A 17659-nucleotide genomic window follows, 5' to 3' on the forward strand; every position below is an offset into this window, starting at 1 on the left:
TCTACAGTTTCGGGTTCCGATTAATATGTGGCTACACGGAACTTTAGTTTTTGAAGTTTTTTTTTTTCAAATACTAGATTACTTTCATTATTAGCTTAAAATAAAGATAACAGGTTTTGAAATATCATTCTACGATATTTAAATTTTACTTTCAATTCTGCCAAAAATAACGCTCATTTAAAAGATCAGATTTATTTTGTTAATGTTTTTCGTGGATTTGAAATAAAATTTAATCTTTTATTTTTTCGGTATAATAATTCTGATGGTTATTTTGCAATGAGATTTCATTCTAGACTAATTTAAATTTCAAGTAATAGGAATTAAATCGGTATTATTCATATTTTGGATGTTATTGTGTTTACGTACCTACGTACATATGAAATACAATAGTTAGATTCTTTACTGTATTTACGTTAAAGCAAAACAAAACAACGATTTTCAATAGGGATTTATCCTATTTAAAAGTGAATGATTTAATAATCCGATGAAAAAAAATGATCAATTTTGTTGTTCTATTTCCCTGACCTACATGAAAAATGTATGAAAAAATAACAAATACTGAAATTGAAAATTCTATTCAACTATTTAGTTTTAAAATCATCGTGACGTAAATGAGCGACTTAAAATTTTTCTATTACGTCTACAAAATAAATGAGAGTTTTAAAACAACTTTTTGCTAAGATAAATAGAATATTTGAAAAAATTCTGCTTTTCGGATGTGGTTAGATTTCAAGAAAATTCTGCTAGTTGGTAATTTGATAATTCAAACGCTCATTAGTAAATAAAATTGAATCAAAAATTAATTGCTCTCTAAAAATGAATTAGTGAATTTACACTGCGAATCAGTGAAGAGTCACTATTTTTCAAGCTATAAGTATACTACTAATTCAACCAGTGGTATAATTATAACTGATTCCCAGTGTATATTCACTAGTTCGCAGTGAATTTCACTAATTCATTTTTAGAAAGTGGCTTCATTTCTTAAACAAACTTACGATAATTTTTCAGATTTCAAGTATAGATAATAAATAAAATAACCATAAGCATTAAAAATTATGTACATTCCAAGCTCGTTATAAGCAATCGTCAGGAGTTGTCGAGTAAAAATTCTTGAAAAAATCTGAGACTTAGGCTTTCCCTTCATCTTCGTTCTCTACGCGCGTTCTACATGTATGGGTTACGTATGTAAATCGTTACAAGTCACTTGTTACAAGCAACGATTGAAATTGCGTCAAAAAGTTTAATAATGAGGGATAAATTCTGTACAAATCAAAGTTAATGACATACAAATATTATTTAATTTAAATACTATGTATTTACAAAAATTTATTATTTTTAAAAATTTGTTTTAAATGAAATATGAGTGATGCTTATAACGACCGTCAAGACATAAAATTTGAGCGACCGAAAGAGTGAGGGAGCTTTAAAGTCGTAAAGAAAAGCACGATTGGAGAAGTTGCTTATAACGAGCTTGGACTGAGTATGTAAAAAAAAAGTTTTAATAGTAGTTTATCTATCGAGTGCGATTGTGTTTAAGACGCGAAGTGTGAAGATTAGTGCCAGAGCCAAAGACGAGGGTACCAACACACGAGCGTCTTAGACTCGATTGTACTAGATAAATACATTAGTTTTTGTGACAGATATTTGAAATATACAACATTTAGTGCCTATAAATGGCAGGATATAATATTTATTTATTCATTTGGTAAGATTGTTTTGAGTATTTGTTGAAAATGAGAGCGAATTCGGTAAGTGTATTAATTAATATGATGATAAATTTTGTCACAAAATGGCTCGTTGGGTTACTTCGATATTTTTTGGACGTTTGCTATCGCACATGTAACCAAAAAATATTTCTTGATCCGTTGATGACATCACAATTAGAACGATTAGGTATTTTTTTTACCAGCTGTATCTTATCTAATATTTTCAGCTGCCGGCTAAATGTCGTACATTTCAAGTGTCTGTCACAAAAAATATTTTGTAAATTCAATAATGAGAAGAATTTTTGAATTTAATTGGGTGACAATAAATTTATCAAGATAATTGTAGTATAATTTTGTTCATTTTAAAATTATACTACACTATGATTGTATTAACGAGCAAAAATTATTATCGCCATGAATTTAGTATAATTTACAAATCGTACTTTTATTAATGAACGACAATACAATACAATAGCTAAAATAATAGTCCACTATACTTTGATTATGCAATCGAAAAACCACATGAGCCATTATCATAAATAGTACATTTATCCATACATATGAACAAATCGTAGTAGTGTAGATAAAATTTAAATAGGCATTCAGTTCTGCATACTTGTGCATCCTCACCATGTGAATAAATGTGTTATATAATATATATCTGAACCATACATTGCAAATGAGAAATGTAGGCAACGAGTCCCATGTGTTAGTCGGTCCACTTGGCAAATCCTGAATACCGCCGCCGAAAGCGCTGAGTCGACGCATCATCATCCTCATCTACCAGAGCCAGTTGGTGGTTTTAGTTGTACGATGATGGTTGGAGAACGTCAGGGGAGGATAAAAGCCAGGGACCAGGAGGTAGGAGGGATGCTGGTGGTAACAGCTCAAGTCGAGTTGTATATTTCGTGCAAATATTTGGCTCATCCAGCAAACGGCATAATCGTCGAGTTTATCAACAGCCGTGTGGTTGACGAGACTCCCCTACTTCTACTAGAGTTATGGCTATGTACTTGGTCAGCCGAAAATTTTGTTACGACTGTAGAGTATTTTATATTGCTCTTGTTTATGTAAAACTTCAACCGTGTTTTTTTTTTTTTATACTAATATTATGACAACTATAAAGAAAATAATATATATATAGAAGAAGATGGGTGCGAAAGAAAGGCGACACCACTAAGTAAATAATGGGTTTTCGAGAATTCACATTCGCTAAATCTTCCTTGGAAAAAAGTTTAGATCTGCCTGGATCACATTAGATCAAATCTGATCGAATTTGATCAGATTTGATCAAATTTCATCTATGAATAGATATGAACAGATCTGACTTGATCTGTTCAGATTAAAGTAGATCTAGGCTGACATAGACTTCTGCTTAAAAATCAGTCTGGCAAGATCTGAACGGATCTAATTTGATCTGGGCGGATATAGACAAAATGCATATCTAAACTTTTTTTTCCCGGGCTCTTTTTCTAACTTCTATTTGAAGTAATTAAACCAAATTTCCAGTTTCCATAGGAAAAAAATTTTTCCCCAGGCGGGCAAAATGAACCACTCCCACAAAAAGAAAAAAATTTTTTTTTTTATTCAAAATGATGACTATAATAAAAATGTTAATATTCAACCTAAGCGAAAAAAGAGATTTACAATACTGTTAGTAAATGAAGATGACGAAAAAACAAAGTTAATGAAGACACATATGACTTATGTAAAATTTAAATATAGCGAAAAAAACACTGTATGTATTGTTTGTGACCAACTACCAATACATTGAGTCCACTGAAAATCCCCGAGTCGAAATTTAAAACGTATCTCAAGCGTCTCAGGCGTTTAAAACGTAAATTAAGAGTCTCAGGCGTTGAAAGCGCGTTTGAGACGTCTCAGGCGTTAAGAGCGTGTTTAAAACTTTTCAATAATTTCTTAATTCCGATTAAAATTAAAAAGGTCATGTACTGGGTATTAGGTAAAGTTTTTTTTTTTCATTTTCCGTCAAGTTATGACCTCTATGATGTTTTTATGATATTTCGGGCCAATATGTGATATATGGGGCATAATGGACCACTCGAAAAAAAATTAGGAAAACGTCTGACCCTAAAGGCCATCCCTGCAACTTCCTGCTTATTCCATACTTAAGCGCTCAAAATTGCACTTATTACGTTTTTGAGCTGAAACGTTATAATCACGCTTACAACGTCTAAGACGCTTGACATACGCTTTAAACGCCTAAGACGCTCATATACGCTTCAAACGCCTAAGACGCCTGTGATACGCTTTAAATTTCGACAGGTCCCTAAAAAAAAATTTTAGGACACTAAATTGTACAGAAATGATGATGAGAGTCGTGTAGAGGATAGTTAAAAATAATTTTGAAAACAACCCGATCCTGTTGTGCCTGCTTTTTCCCTTACATACGCATATGAAATTGCACAAAGGCCATAAAGAGAATTAATAAATAAAAAAGTAACTTCGTGTGAGTTCGACTGTACTTCTTTGTTAAACTAATTTCTAAAAGGATGTACGTAAAGCTTTATAATTTTATTAAAGTCTGCATCATATCCACTTAAGAACCATTCAGACCATAATGTAATCTCTTTGTTTTATATTTAAAACCAAATGTAAGTAATATTTATATATCTATATTTATATACATATTATTCTCCCAATGTAGTAGTGGATACTGGTTACACTACTCTACCAAGTAGAGTAAATTTACCCGGCATTCAAGCTACTGTACACGTATTGAAAAATAAAAAACACGTCACAAAAGCTTAGTAGCAAAAAGAGGAAAGAGAACAAAAAAAAAGTTGAAAGAAATAAAATAATAAAAGTTAAAGTAACTAAAATTACGTCACGAACTGAAGTACATGTTAAGTCAAAAGAAATTTTTAAAAAAATCTCTACCATATTTTTATATATTTTATTTCAACACTTGCATACGTGTATTGTGAACTTAATAGACACAGTCACACAGAACCCACTTGACAGAGCGTATAGTTTTTTTCAAATGCATATATAAGTATTTAAGTTACAAATAATGAACGCGTTTATTTGTTTCGCGAATATAAGTACTGTGCAGAATATACGTAACAGAGTTCTAAGAGTAATGATACAGGGTTTCTTTATACTTTTTGGAAAAAGTATTAAGTGTTAAGAATTTTTTTTTTTTTATTTACGCGTAAAAGTCTAAAAAGTTAAATGTCCTCATTTTTACTTTAAGATTTCTTTACATCTTTTATTTTTATACACTCGGTTACCTTTTCTCTTTACCTCCCTTGGGATTTAACTTTACATATATTTTATTTTCTCGACATGAAACTTTGACTTCTTAAATGCTAACGTTTTATAACACGTCTACAAACCATAAACCGTTTATGTATACTATGGTCTCGAAAATTGTTTAATTAAAAAAGTACAAAATAATAGAATATATAGAAATGAATGAAGATAATAAATTTTATTTATTTTTTGTGTAAAAAAATAATAGAATTAGATTAAACAAAAAAAAAAAACATGATTAAGACTAAATAGAGATAACGATCGCGAGGGTGCAAAAGAAATTCTCCAGAAAACAGAAGGCGATAGTAGCGGTTCTATAAAGACGAAGTGAAATTGCAGGAGAAAAAGAAAAAGAATGAGTGAGTGAACTTTAATCTACAAACGGGTGCTTTACCCTCGAATTGGTCTTTTAAAAGCTCAGCTGATTAAAATTAATGTGCAACAACGACGCTTGGAATTTATTATTCACTTTACGTGCAGAGTAATAGTGATAGTGAAATGTATATAAAGTAATGAGAGAAAGAGATGATTAATTGACTTTTATTTTAATTACTGATTGATTTGGTTAGAGCTTTTGCAAGGTTTCGAAACTCGTGAAAGATAATATGATTACATATAATTGCTTGTAAATTGATTGATAACATCAATCAATTTATATTTCATTATTTTTTATTATTTAGTTTTATGAAACCCGACGAAATTGAATACTAAAAATAATTTTTACAAATTAAATTAATTATTTATTGGTTTGTTTAACAAACTTTTGATCTTGTTACACTTCTATTATAAATCAGTTGAGCTTTTGGTTACGAAGATGATCAAGTATGCCACTATATCAACTGCAAGATCGGAAGTTTTGCCTAAAGTTGCATAAATTCAAAAGCGTGATATATAGGTGATGATAGTTAGTAGTAGAATTCAGTTAGACTAGACCATCAATAGAAAATCCTATCTCTGATATAGATATATCTTTCGGAAGGAAACATAAATATACTTATACATGTATATTTATAGAATGGTGTTACTTAGTGTGTAGTTTAGTTGGCAGAACATAAAGTTAGATGTTAACTTGTGTGTATAGTTGTTAATTGATGCATTTTGATGTGCGTTAGTTATAATAACAAACAGTTTCGAAATACGCGTACAATCACGATCTATTCAAACATCGTACTACAAGATTAGTGAACTAGTCGTTATAGTTGGACACTTATGATGTTGTGAATGAATTTCAATTATTTTACTGAATAGATTGATTGACAATTAATTTTCACATTATCAATATTAACGACTTTGCGAAAGTAATTATATTTTTATTATTGGAGATAATTAGTATTTTATTATAATTTATAATAAATCGCGTTAAAAGTGAACAAAATAAGCTCGCATATCTCAAAACCAATCATTTGGTTTTTGAAATATTGTAAGAACAACATCGAAAACATCGTATCGAAAAAATCGCGCTCTTAGTTGTAATGAGACTACATATGAAGTAATAAGTACTCGGTTGCAGAGATATATAACTGAAAATTTTTATAGTTTATAAAAAATGTTTCCACAAATTTATTTTTTAAAGGTTACAAAATATTAATCCTCTTGCAGATTTGAATCACGGTGGAAACACGGTGGGTTTGTTCCATTTTACCACTGTGATTACGCGGTGTATTCACCGTGATTCAAATCTGCGAGGGTCACTATAAAATAAAATAAATTCTTTGATCATCAACAGAGATACCCTTTTGATGAATAGGGAAGGAGGGGGCAAAGTGGGCCCCTGGGGGCAAAGTAGGCCCCTTAAAATTTTCAAAACTTCAAAAAATATGGGGGAAAAGTGGGCCCCTTAGAAATTTTCTATACGTCAATAAATTCGGACGGATAATAAGCTTATCGAAATTTCTTATGCAATGAGGGCTAAAATAGATCACCAAAACTGTTCATTAAAAATAATTTATTGAGAAAGTTAAAGATAATATAATGACGTTCTAAAGTTATGTCGCAGCAGACTATTAAAATGATTTTTCATATTATTAAAATACAATCGTTTTATAGTTATTTGCAATTATCACACGTGTAAAGAATAAAAAATATTAAATCCGAAATTTTTTAGAGGGCCCACTTTGCCCCTAATTTTCAATTTTTCAATTTTAATAGACACAAAGTAGTGAAGTGAAAATAAGTATCTGAAAGGGTCAAAAAAGAAGTAAACGCGTAAAAAAAATTAATGATAATATAATTATTTTTCTTAAGGGGCTCACTTTGCCCCCCTATCCCCTACTATAACGTTTACAATATATATGAATTCGAATTAATCCAAGCTCATTAAAAGATTACACTACTTTTCACCAGCTATTTATCATAGTTGCGCATGCAAAAGTAATTTCCAATACTGCAAGAAGCAAATATATTATCTAGTCACATAAATTCTTCGTAAGTTGGTAAAATACTTAAGAATACTAATAATATGCAATAATACATTGAAACTTTGCCAGCAGAACTAATGTTTAAATTAAGATTCAGTGATGTATTTAGACTGAAACTGGAATTGAACTTAAGCACAGATCGATCGAGCACACTGAAAGGTACACAAGAGTGAAGACAAAGCACTCTTTTTATCTTGATGCTCTTCTCACTTTGCAACCCATCTCACAGCTTGAAATAATTTTTTTTATTGTGTACTATTATAGAGAATTTTTTTAGTCCTGAATAAAATTCAGTATATTTAGATTAAAAATTTATGTCAATAAAATTAAATTGCACTGAGAATTATTACCATAAATTAATTAGTTTTTAGTATGTATTGATTATACCTTTGAAATCTAATTAATTATCAATATATATATTTAAAATGAATAATTTAAATTATACGAGCAACCAGTAGAAAGCAAAATCACATGTACACGGAAAAAAATTCTTGTGATTGGGATCATCTAATGGATTGTGGTGCGCGTTTCGTAAAGGGAGCGATTTGTATAGCTCTAGTAACAATCTAGATAGCTACCGTCACAATCAAATCTAGTCCCATTCACGATATGACCGTTGCTACCATTGTACGTATCGCTAACCTAACTAACCTCCAAATAGTTAAACGAGTATCGCGATAGTCAGGAAATAGTATCGTGCTCGTCCCAAGAATTTTCTTTCGGTGTAGGTGCCGTATACTATGCAGAGATAAAATTATAGGAACAGTTTCAACGCATTTATCAAAATGCATCCCCAGCTAAAATAGCAATAGTTCCTGTCGACATATAGGAATGGCTCTTATAAATTATAGGAAATGTTACTATAATTACACGAAATAATTAATAAATCGGTCTATCGGTTGACCCTGCAAGCTAGCCCCAAAACTTACCGCTGTTTTCAAGCTTCTTGAGCTCGAAAAAATTGTTGTGAATACATTTTCAAGCTCTTCGAGCTCGAAAATACTTTTTTATGCCATTCTTTAAAAAAAAAACCGTTTTTTACCATTTTTTCTCCAACGATATCTCTCAAATGAATTGACCGATTGAGACGGTTGGAGGTGGCAATCGACGTGTTTTATTGCGTTCTGAAGCTGATCAGATTTTGAAATTGATTTATCTAGTCGTTTTTGAGAAATTTCAAAAATACTAAACAAAAATTTGATTTGTAATTCTTTCGACAACGGTTTCTCTTGAACGAATGAACCGATTTTGATAGTCGAGGTGGCATTCGACGCGGATTATAAAGTTTTAGAGCTGATTAGATTTTGGAATCAATCCATCGAGCACATTACAAGTTATAAAAAAAAAAACATTTTTGAAAAAATTTTATTTTTGGAATATCTCCGAACGAGCCCTACCGATCGAGCTCAAATTTTCACAGTTTATAGATATTGACAAGCCGCGCCGAATGTCACCTTGTCGATCAAAATCGGTTCATTCGTTCAAAAGGTACAGATATTTACATACATACATACATACATACATATACTCGAACATCATCTTTAAATTAGTCAGAATAGCATTCTAGAACCTCAAAACGTCAAAATCTCTTAGAAATTCGATTTTTGAAAATCGGACCGAAACCAATAACTTCCCGAATTAAAAAAAAATTTCCAATTTTCTTAGCGGGAAGTTAAAAAAGATTGTTTCATGTAATACATGAAAACCACTGTCTTAAAATGAATCAGTGGAAAGTGCTGCAAATCAGTAAATATTCATTGCGGATTAGTCCCAAAAATATTACTGTTTAAATAAGTGATTTACTTGGGACTATTTGTGCATTGGATATTCACTGACTGGAGTACTTTTCACTGATCTATTTCAAGAGAGTATCTTCATAATATTATAGGAATAACTCCTTATACTTACAGGAATATTTTCTATAACATATAGAAGTGGTTCTCATATTCGTTTAGGAATTGTTCCTATAATATCCCTGAAACCATTGCTACACTTTATGGTAAAAGTCTGGATATTCATACACCGTAAAAATTTTTCGTTAAAAATTATAGTGCTGGCTGTGCTTACTGGCTCGAGAAAGCTGAAGCAACTTGTGTTTTACTAAATTAGCACTATAAATTTCCTCTCCGGTGAGAAATAGTCCCGTATTTATGGAAACTTTTCCTATAATAGACAAAAATAGTTCTTATACATACATAGGAATGGTTTATGAATGTTAGATTAATGCTTACTCTAAAGCAAATTTATAAAATTTTATTGTGATAATTTTCTGTACGAAAAAACTTTTTGCATGAGTTAATTAGATTTTTAAGAAAATTATAATAAAAATAATTGGAAGTAAAATAAAAGTAAATTAAATTTGCTTCATAAACTTTGAATATAACTTTCCAAACAAAAAAGAGGGCTTAAGGAAACTTATATATTTTATCTGAAAGTACTCAATAATATTGAATAACAATTTATCGTTAAAAACAAAAGAAAAGATAAGTATTTTTTATTACGAAGATAAGTATCCGCGAAAATTGGTGAAACCTCAAATCGACAATTGGGGATACGCCCACAAGTAAAATTGATAGCGTTCGGTCATGAACTGAGCCAACTTCGATTCTTGATTCCCAACCCACAGTTAACTGATGCCAAAGAACCACGACTCAGTGCCAAAAGTTCAAGTGGCGTAAAATTTCTCTTCCCCTATATTTACAAAAATGTTTCTTTCTCCCTACTTCTGATAATCATAAAAATAATAATAACCATATTAATACATAATTATTAGTTTTAATTACTAACAGCCACAGTACATTAATTTTTTTTAAATTTATATAGAGTAGAAGTACCGTTTGTTTAGTTTTAGACACATCAATAATTTTACATAAAATAGTTTATTAAAGACGCACTGACATAGTTAATTTTTCAAATGTGTAAAAAGATACTTTTATCACACTGTTACATTGGAAATTTTATTTTGTACTTTTTCATTCATTAAAATCAAGTATTAAATGTCCAAAAATGGAGTGGTCCCCATAACTGGTACTTCTACCCATCAGCAGTCAGCAATCACATGCTTATGCAGGAGCCGCCAGAGTTGAGCGACAGGGCCCTACTTGGCCCAGCACTGGGGAACCTAGCTTTGGCACATCTATATTGGCCCATGCTTGGCTCAAGATTGGGTACTCAGTCTTGGCCGTTACAATGATTACCCAGGCTTGGGCCAAGACTGGGTGCCCCTGCCTTTTCAATAGGCCATGGTAGGATTATCCAAGTTATTAAAATATAGTTAGAAATACATCTCAAGAGGGATCGGGTTTTTTTTCTCAATCACTCTTAACTCGACGAATAGTGCTAATCTTATAACACTTGTACAGTAAATAGAAAATTTTTCCCCACTCTTTTCTTAAACAAATGAAAATTTTTTTTAAATAACGTAACAGAATGTCAGATTTTAGAGTATTAATGTAACTCACCAAAACTATTTATTTGTGTGTAGAGTTTTGGTTTGAGCAAAAAAACTCACTACCGACCCAGCTCAAATTGTAAAACTTACAGCTGATAATTATGTTCATTAAAATTTTTATTTTTATTTGAAACTGTACTTTTTACAGAATTTTGTTAAATGTTTTATTAAGTTTTATATTTAAAGCGCCGCATTACGCTATGAAATTAATTTTTCCTGTTTTTTTTTTGCGTGTAATTGAAATAAATAATAATTTTGTTCTTAATTGAATATGATATATAAGAGATAGAAAAATAATATTTATTTTCAATCGATGCCCCATATTTTCTCACCCACTTTATTCTCTTAACTTACATTGGTGCATTTTTATAGAACGTTATTTACGTGTTTGGTAGTAGCGTTGATTAACGAGCATTCAATTTAAAACCCGACGGATCGTCGATCTTTGAGTGTGGCTTATATTACGAAAGGCAATTGTTCCGTATTTCGATCCCCTCTACGGTTGCTTGCTTTTGTGTGTATACACTCATTTCATCCCCTATATTTTCAAACTTTTTTATATCCTATAACTCAACTCCTTCTGTTGAAGTTAACCGCTATACGTATTATATATTATGGATGAGAATTCATTTTGTCACTTACAGTTTTGTGCTTCAAAAGGACTTAATCACTCGGAAAATAACAATTTTAAATATAGATATTGACAAAGAACAAAAATAAAAGTAATTCCATCAAATACACTTTAAGACAATAAATTTTTATTGTTCAATTACAGAGAACCGAGTCAACTTTATTTTATAATTCTTTTATGACAATAAAATTTTTTTTTTATTGTCTGAAGAAATGCTTGGAGAATAAATCAGAAAATAATAAAAGACAGAGATGAAGTGAAAGCAAGTTTAAGAAAGTTTTTTTTTTTTTTTAAATCTTACACTTTTAAAGAATAATGTCGATCAATGTAACGTCAACTTTAGAAAAATAGACATTGATGAATAAATGAAGTTCACGGCTTTGAAAAGACGATTATGAAAAATGGAGTATTGAAGAATAAATGTTTTAATAAAAAGTGACGTAAAAGAGACATAATTTAAATAAAACTATTTTAACGTTACAATTTTTAATAAAAAAAATTTAACTTTTTACTTTTGTTTTTATGAAAAATAGTATATTACGAGACAAGGGATGAAATAAGACGATTTCAGACGATGTCGAAAATGACTGCCTGAGCCAAAGGTAAAAGCCGACGGCTGAAATCGTGTTGTATCCCGGGCCGTGAACTATATTTTTCATATTACCTGTATTGATAGTGGGAGTTTTAATGTCAGCCCAAACAGGCTATTTTATGACCGATAGCACGACAAAAAAATAATGCTCTACGATAAATATGCAAATTTAAGTAATTTAATAGAAAAAATGATGGCTTTTGATTGTTTTAACAATTTTCTTATTGGAACTAATAAGATTTTTTTTATTTTCTAAACACACTCGTTAGTTTGGTTGATTTATAGAATTACATAAATATTTCTCACCATATTCGCATCGTAAGATTAAATTCCTGTGCTGTTTAGAGGGAAAAAAGTCGTACTTTTTCTTATGAAGAAACAAATGATAGAAATTAGCGCATCCCGACTAGAAAGTACTGTGGGATCGCCCAGAGTATACATGTGGACCTCATTGGGTTCCAATCAGATATGCCCAATAGGGAAATCCATATGAGGACCCAATAAAAACCCAATTGGGAAATCCGAATTGAAAAGAAATTAAATTATTGTAAGTTTTATCCTATTGGAGCTTGTGGGGGATCTTAGTGGAAATACCCAGCGTGAAAATAAAAAAATTATTATCATTTTTCTTCATTGGGTTCTGTGTGGGACCTAAGTGGGAAACCCCCTTTTTTTAATTAATTAATATTCTTTTTAATAGGGATACGCTAGTGGGATCTCTTCGGGATTTCCCTATTGGGGCATAGTTGGGACTGCCCAATAAGGGCCCAATACAGTCGACTCTGTCTAAAGGTTCCACGTCGGGACAGGACCATTGCCTAAAGGTTCCCTCCCCACCATTAGCACTTCCCCTACAATATATTCCCCTCGAGCGTCGAGGCGCACGCTAAAACGAACACATTGCGCAGTAAACATAACCTCAAAAAAACGTGCATTTAAAGTTAGCGCTCGAAAACTGAATTGTGATTCGTCACTCAAGAAAGCGGGTGGGGGAATATCCGGGAACCTTTAAGCAATGTATCCTGGAACCTATAGACAGCGGGAACCTTTAGGCAGAGAACCTTTAGACAGAGTCGACTGTAGGTCTTTGCGTTACATCCCTATGTCCGGTCCCTATAGAGCAACCCCATGAGGACCCAATAGGTCTCACATAAAAATTTCTAATCGGGATGCGCTATTCTTTACGCAAAAACAGAAGCAAAAATGTAAACTATTTGGTACAGATCTGGTGAAAAATTACATACACACCACGGAAGAAGGTAGGACGTCTCAATCCACGTGTTTGCCACCCTCGCCTTCGGCTTAGGTAGGCAATTACACACACGGGTTAAAATGTACTACATACTATAGAAGTTTACAATGAATGAATGCGATTCTAACAGGGATGAAATGAAGTCAGAAACTAATTTACCGGGCAGAAACTAATGAGTTTCTTCCCTACGGAAGAAACTGATCAGTTTCTACCCACTAAATCACATTGGTCTGAAACCGGCTTGGTCGACTGGCAAAACTTACAGCTTCAATGCAGGTGATATGAAAAATATTGTTAAAAAAAAAAAAAAATCTATTATAAGTGAATGAATAAATTTAAAGTGATTTTTTCTTTTTATCATTTTGTTTTATATGCTTTCCATGAATTTCAATACAGCTTTATTAAATGATATCAATCAAAGTGAAAGCCTACAGAAATGAATATTAAAAATTTATCAGCTCACATCATAATCTCACACTTGAATAAATTTTTTTGAATGCAGCTTTAAAAATAATATAAATTTTTTAATTAAAATTCATACCAAATAAACGTTGGTAAATAGTTTTATTTGATGAGAAAATATTATTTACGTAAATTTTATCTCAAACGAAATCATATTTTATTAGTAAAGGAAAAAAATGCACCCAATGTAATTATATATACATATGAAGTAGAAAATTCGTTATGGTAATTTAAACAAACTCAAGTTGATTATATTTGAGTATCATATTGTTATGAGTTTATTAACATACCAACTTAAAAAAAAAAGTATAATAACATTTTTGGTAAATAAATAAAACTCATTATTTTTTATAATAAATTCTATTATCATATAATGCATGTGATTTTTTTAAAATTTACCATTGAAAATAAATAAAATTTATGATAAAATGATTTAGTTGAATATATGCGATTATGATAAATGTAAAATTGAATAAATTTAAGATTCGACGATAACGTAAAAGCAGAAATTTAAATATTTATCCGGAAATAAAATATCAGGATGAATTTTTTGTTTTAAAATATATTTCAATAGAAATCCTATTGACATTAATAATTTATCATAATCTGTTTCAATGATTTATTATAAAAATACAATGCATCACTTGGATGAAAAATAAAAATATAAATAAAACTTTCATAAATATCATAACATAAATTTATATTCGAGAAGTTAACTAAATATGAGAATAAAGAAATTTATAAATGAAAATACTTGAGACAAAAACATCAAACGCACTTGATTAAATATCAAATAAAAATAATTTGAGAAACATCTTAAGTATTATCTTAAAGAATATTTTCTTATTGAATTCTAAGTACAAAGAAAAGTGAATGACTTAGGGTTGAAAGTAAAGCTACAAGAGTTGGATTTACTTCAAAGTTATTTATCGCCACAGGATAGAAAAAAATAAATAAATAAAGAAGTAAAACTCAAAGTCAGAGTCTTTATATATTAAACTTCTGATTTGTTTTGTCTTGTTTTCATTATTTTCTGTCGCATCTTTAATCAACCACCAGACAGACGAAAAAAATCAATTCATGTACATATATTTATTTATTGTGTACCTATAGACATAAAGATTCACAACAATGACGTAAATGTGAAGGATATCTTGCTAAAGATGAAAAACGTTAAAAAATTTTTGTATATACTGCTATTTTTTTTCGATTTACTACCATCTTGCATCACTATCTCTTCTTATTCACGCTTTTGTATACTTTCACTTTTTTTTTTTTATTTTGTGAATACCACAAGCTGAGAATTTACGAGACCTCATGGCAATGTAAGCTTTAGTATCATCCCAGATTGAACCTTTGAGCTTTAAAGCGTCTGTTTTATCATTTTTCTACGATACAACTGCTACGATATTACACTGGAGTTAGATTCAATTTTTTTTTCTCAATGCAAAATTACTTTTTTAATTTACGTGCATAACAAAAAAGTTTATCGAAAAATGATTAAATGTCAACACTCGACATTTCATTAAATTTGTTTTTTTTTTTTTATTATCAATCTCGTTTTAGTAATAATTAAAAGTTTCGTGAAAAAAAAAAAAAAAAAAACAACAATTATTTTTAATTAATTTTAAGTGTTGAATTGTTTATGTAATTTTCTCGTGTTTCTATGGCTTAATACTTTAAAGTTAGAAGTTGTATTGAAGTTTGTGTATATAAAGGGCTTTAACTTATGTGAATGTTGAATAGAATAGAAGGAGAGTAACTAGAGTAGAAACACGGTTTCATGACCAATGTTTTAAGCAAAATTGTATATGTACATGAATATAATATTGTAACATTAAATCCTCGGTAAAATATTAAAATTTCAAATGCTTTCAAATACATTTTAAGACTGTTATGAGTGTTTTGTTTGATATTATTAGTTTCAATCTTCAATTTAATTTTTTAAATATAATTTATTGCTATGTTATATTTTTCATATACATATTTGTGTTTTATATTTTTAAGTTCCCGCGATAAAAATTTAAAATTTTCAAAAAATGGGAAGCTATTGATTTCGGTCCGAATTTAAAAAATTGAGTTTTCATCAGATCTTGACGTTTTGAGGTACTACGAAGCTAATCTGACTATTTTCAGGTAAACGTCTATGTGTGTGTGTGTATGTGAGTGTGAACTTTTTTTGTCCAACGATGTCTTTGGAAGAATCAACCGATTTGAACGTTCTTGGCAGTAATCGAAAGAGCTCACTAAGACTTAGAATTGATTATATTTTAGTGTCGATTGGTCGAGTAGTTTACAAGTTATACGAAAAATAAAAATTAAAAAAACTGGTTTTACATAACTCGTAAATCGCTCGACCGATTTTTTTTTGTTTTGTCAGATTTAAGTCTCAACAAGCTATTTTGATTGCCGCAAAGCACGTGCAAATCGGTTGATTTGTTCCGAAGATATCGTCGTACAAAAATTACTTTTTACGAAATGTATGTATTTATGGTTGAACGGTTTTTTGAGCTCGAAGAGCTCAAAGGTTTACCAATAATAACGGTCTCGGAAACAGCGGGACGTTTTGGGGCTGGCCCGCAGGGTCAACTGTTTTCAGATTTTTTTTTTTAAATCTTTGATTACTTCCTGAAGAGAATTAATTAATAAAGTTTTTTTTCAGCGATTTAAGTTTTATGAGAAAGAAAATTCGAATTTTTTTAATGGATGATTAAATATAATGTTATATTTATATTATGAGGTCTAATAAATCCTGGAAAAAATCAACATTAAACAAAAACAGAATGATTGAGATGTAAGTCATCGTTATCAGAAAATTTTTTTTTTTGTTACATGTCTAAGTAATACTGCTCTGAGGATGAAAAAAAATCTGTCTTAATACTAATTATGATAAGTAAATTGAAGTTAAAAAAAAAAAAAATGGAAACTTTTGTTCCTTTTTTACTGAAATATTTGTAATTGAATATTTGTCTATTTCTTTTGAAATTTTGATCTTAATTTTTAATACTAAAGAACAAATTTAATTTAATAAGTTTAAAATTACACATTCTGTATTTAATTTTTTGATAAAAGTTATTCACTCGAATCAAATAAAAGTTCAAAAGTCATTTAAGTTTTTTATGCTGGTAAAGTTTAAATCTATTACATTAAATGTTAATTATAACATTAATAAAAATTTAATAATAATTCTTCCAGAATTTAAAATAAAAATATAATTAAGTATTTTCATTAATTTTTTATATAAATTAATTGATAAGATTGTTTTTAAAAATAATAATAATTATTTTTAAACAACAAAAATTGTTTTTATTTATTTTAACTAACATACCTTTTGATCTTTTTGCCAAATGCATAACCCACGTTTGCCTAAAACACGACAAATAAGTTTTGCATCTTCTCCTGGGTTAATTTCTGTGTACTGCGGTGTTTCTTCAAACATTTGAATGCCATTACTCACTGAAACATAAAGAAAAACAATATTTATTAATTGAAATAACGAAAAAAAAAGTTCAAGATTGTTTTTCTTTTCTAACTTTTATTTAGCTTTAGCTCAAATTTATTTAAGAGGTTTCTTTTTTTTCAACAAAGAAGTTGATAACTTTTATCTATAAAAAGAAAATAGCTCCATAAGTATCCATTTCGATTAGACGTAAGTTCTTTGAGTAAGTTAAAAAATTCTAAGAGTTTAAAACTGAAAGAAGTCAAAAACTTTCGATTAAGTTACTTCTACCTTCTTTTCAACACTATTGATGTAATCACTATCGGTTTTACGATACTTGATGTTGATTCAGAATAACTTTATACGGTCAATAGAGCTTGATAATAGAGTTTGTTGTGGAATCGGCTTTATAAGCTTTATATTACTTTGTATT

The 17659-nt window shown here is 29.9% G+C and overlaps 1 protein-coding gene across 2 annotated transcripts in view; it reads right to left on the bottom strand.

The window, feature by feature from the left end:
- LOC130663280 (kin of IRRE-like protein 2) overlaps positions 1-17659 on the bottom strand; it is a 141838-nt gene that overhangs the window by 33653 nt on the left and 90526 nt on the right. For both annotated transcript variants that reach the window (XM_057462408.1, XM_057462409.1), the window contains exon 2: positions 17116-17243. In XM_057462408.1, coding sequence (XP_057318391.1) covers positions 17116-17243 — 128 coding nt within the window. The remainder of the gene's footprint in view (positions 1-17115; positions 17244-17659) is intronic.

Source organism: Microplitis mediator, chromosome 2, assembly GCF_029852145.1.
Source record: "Microplitis mediator isolate UGA2020A chromosome 2, iyMicMedi2.1, whole genome shotgun sequence".
Taxonomy (NCBI): Eukaryota; Metazoa; Arthropoda; class Insecta; order Hymenoptera; family Braconidae; genus Microplitis; species Microplitis mediator.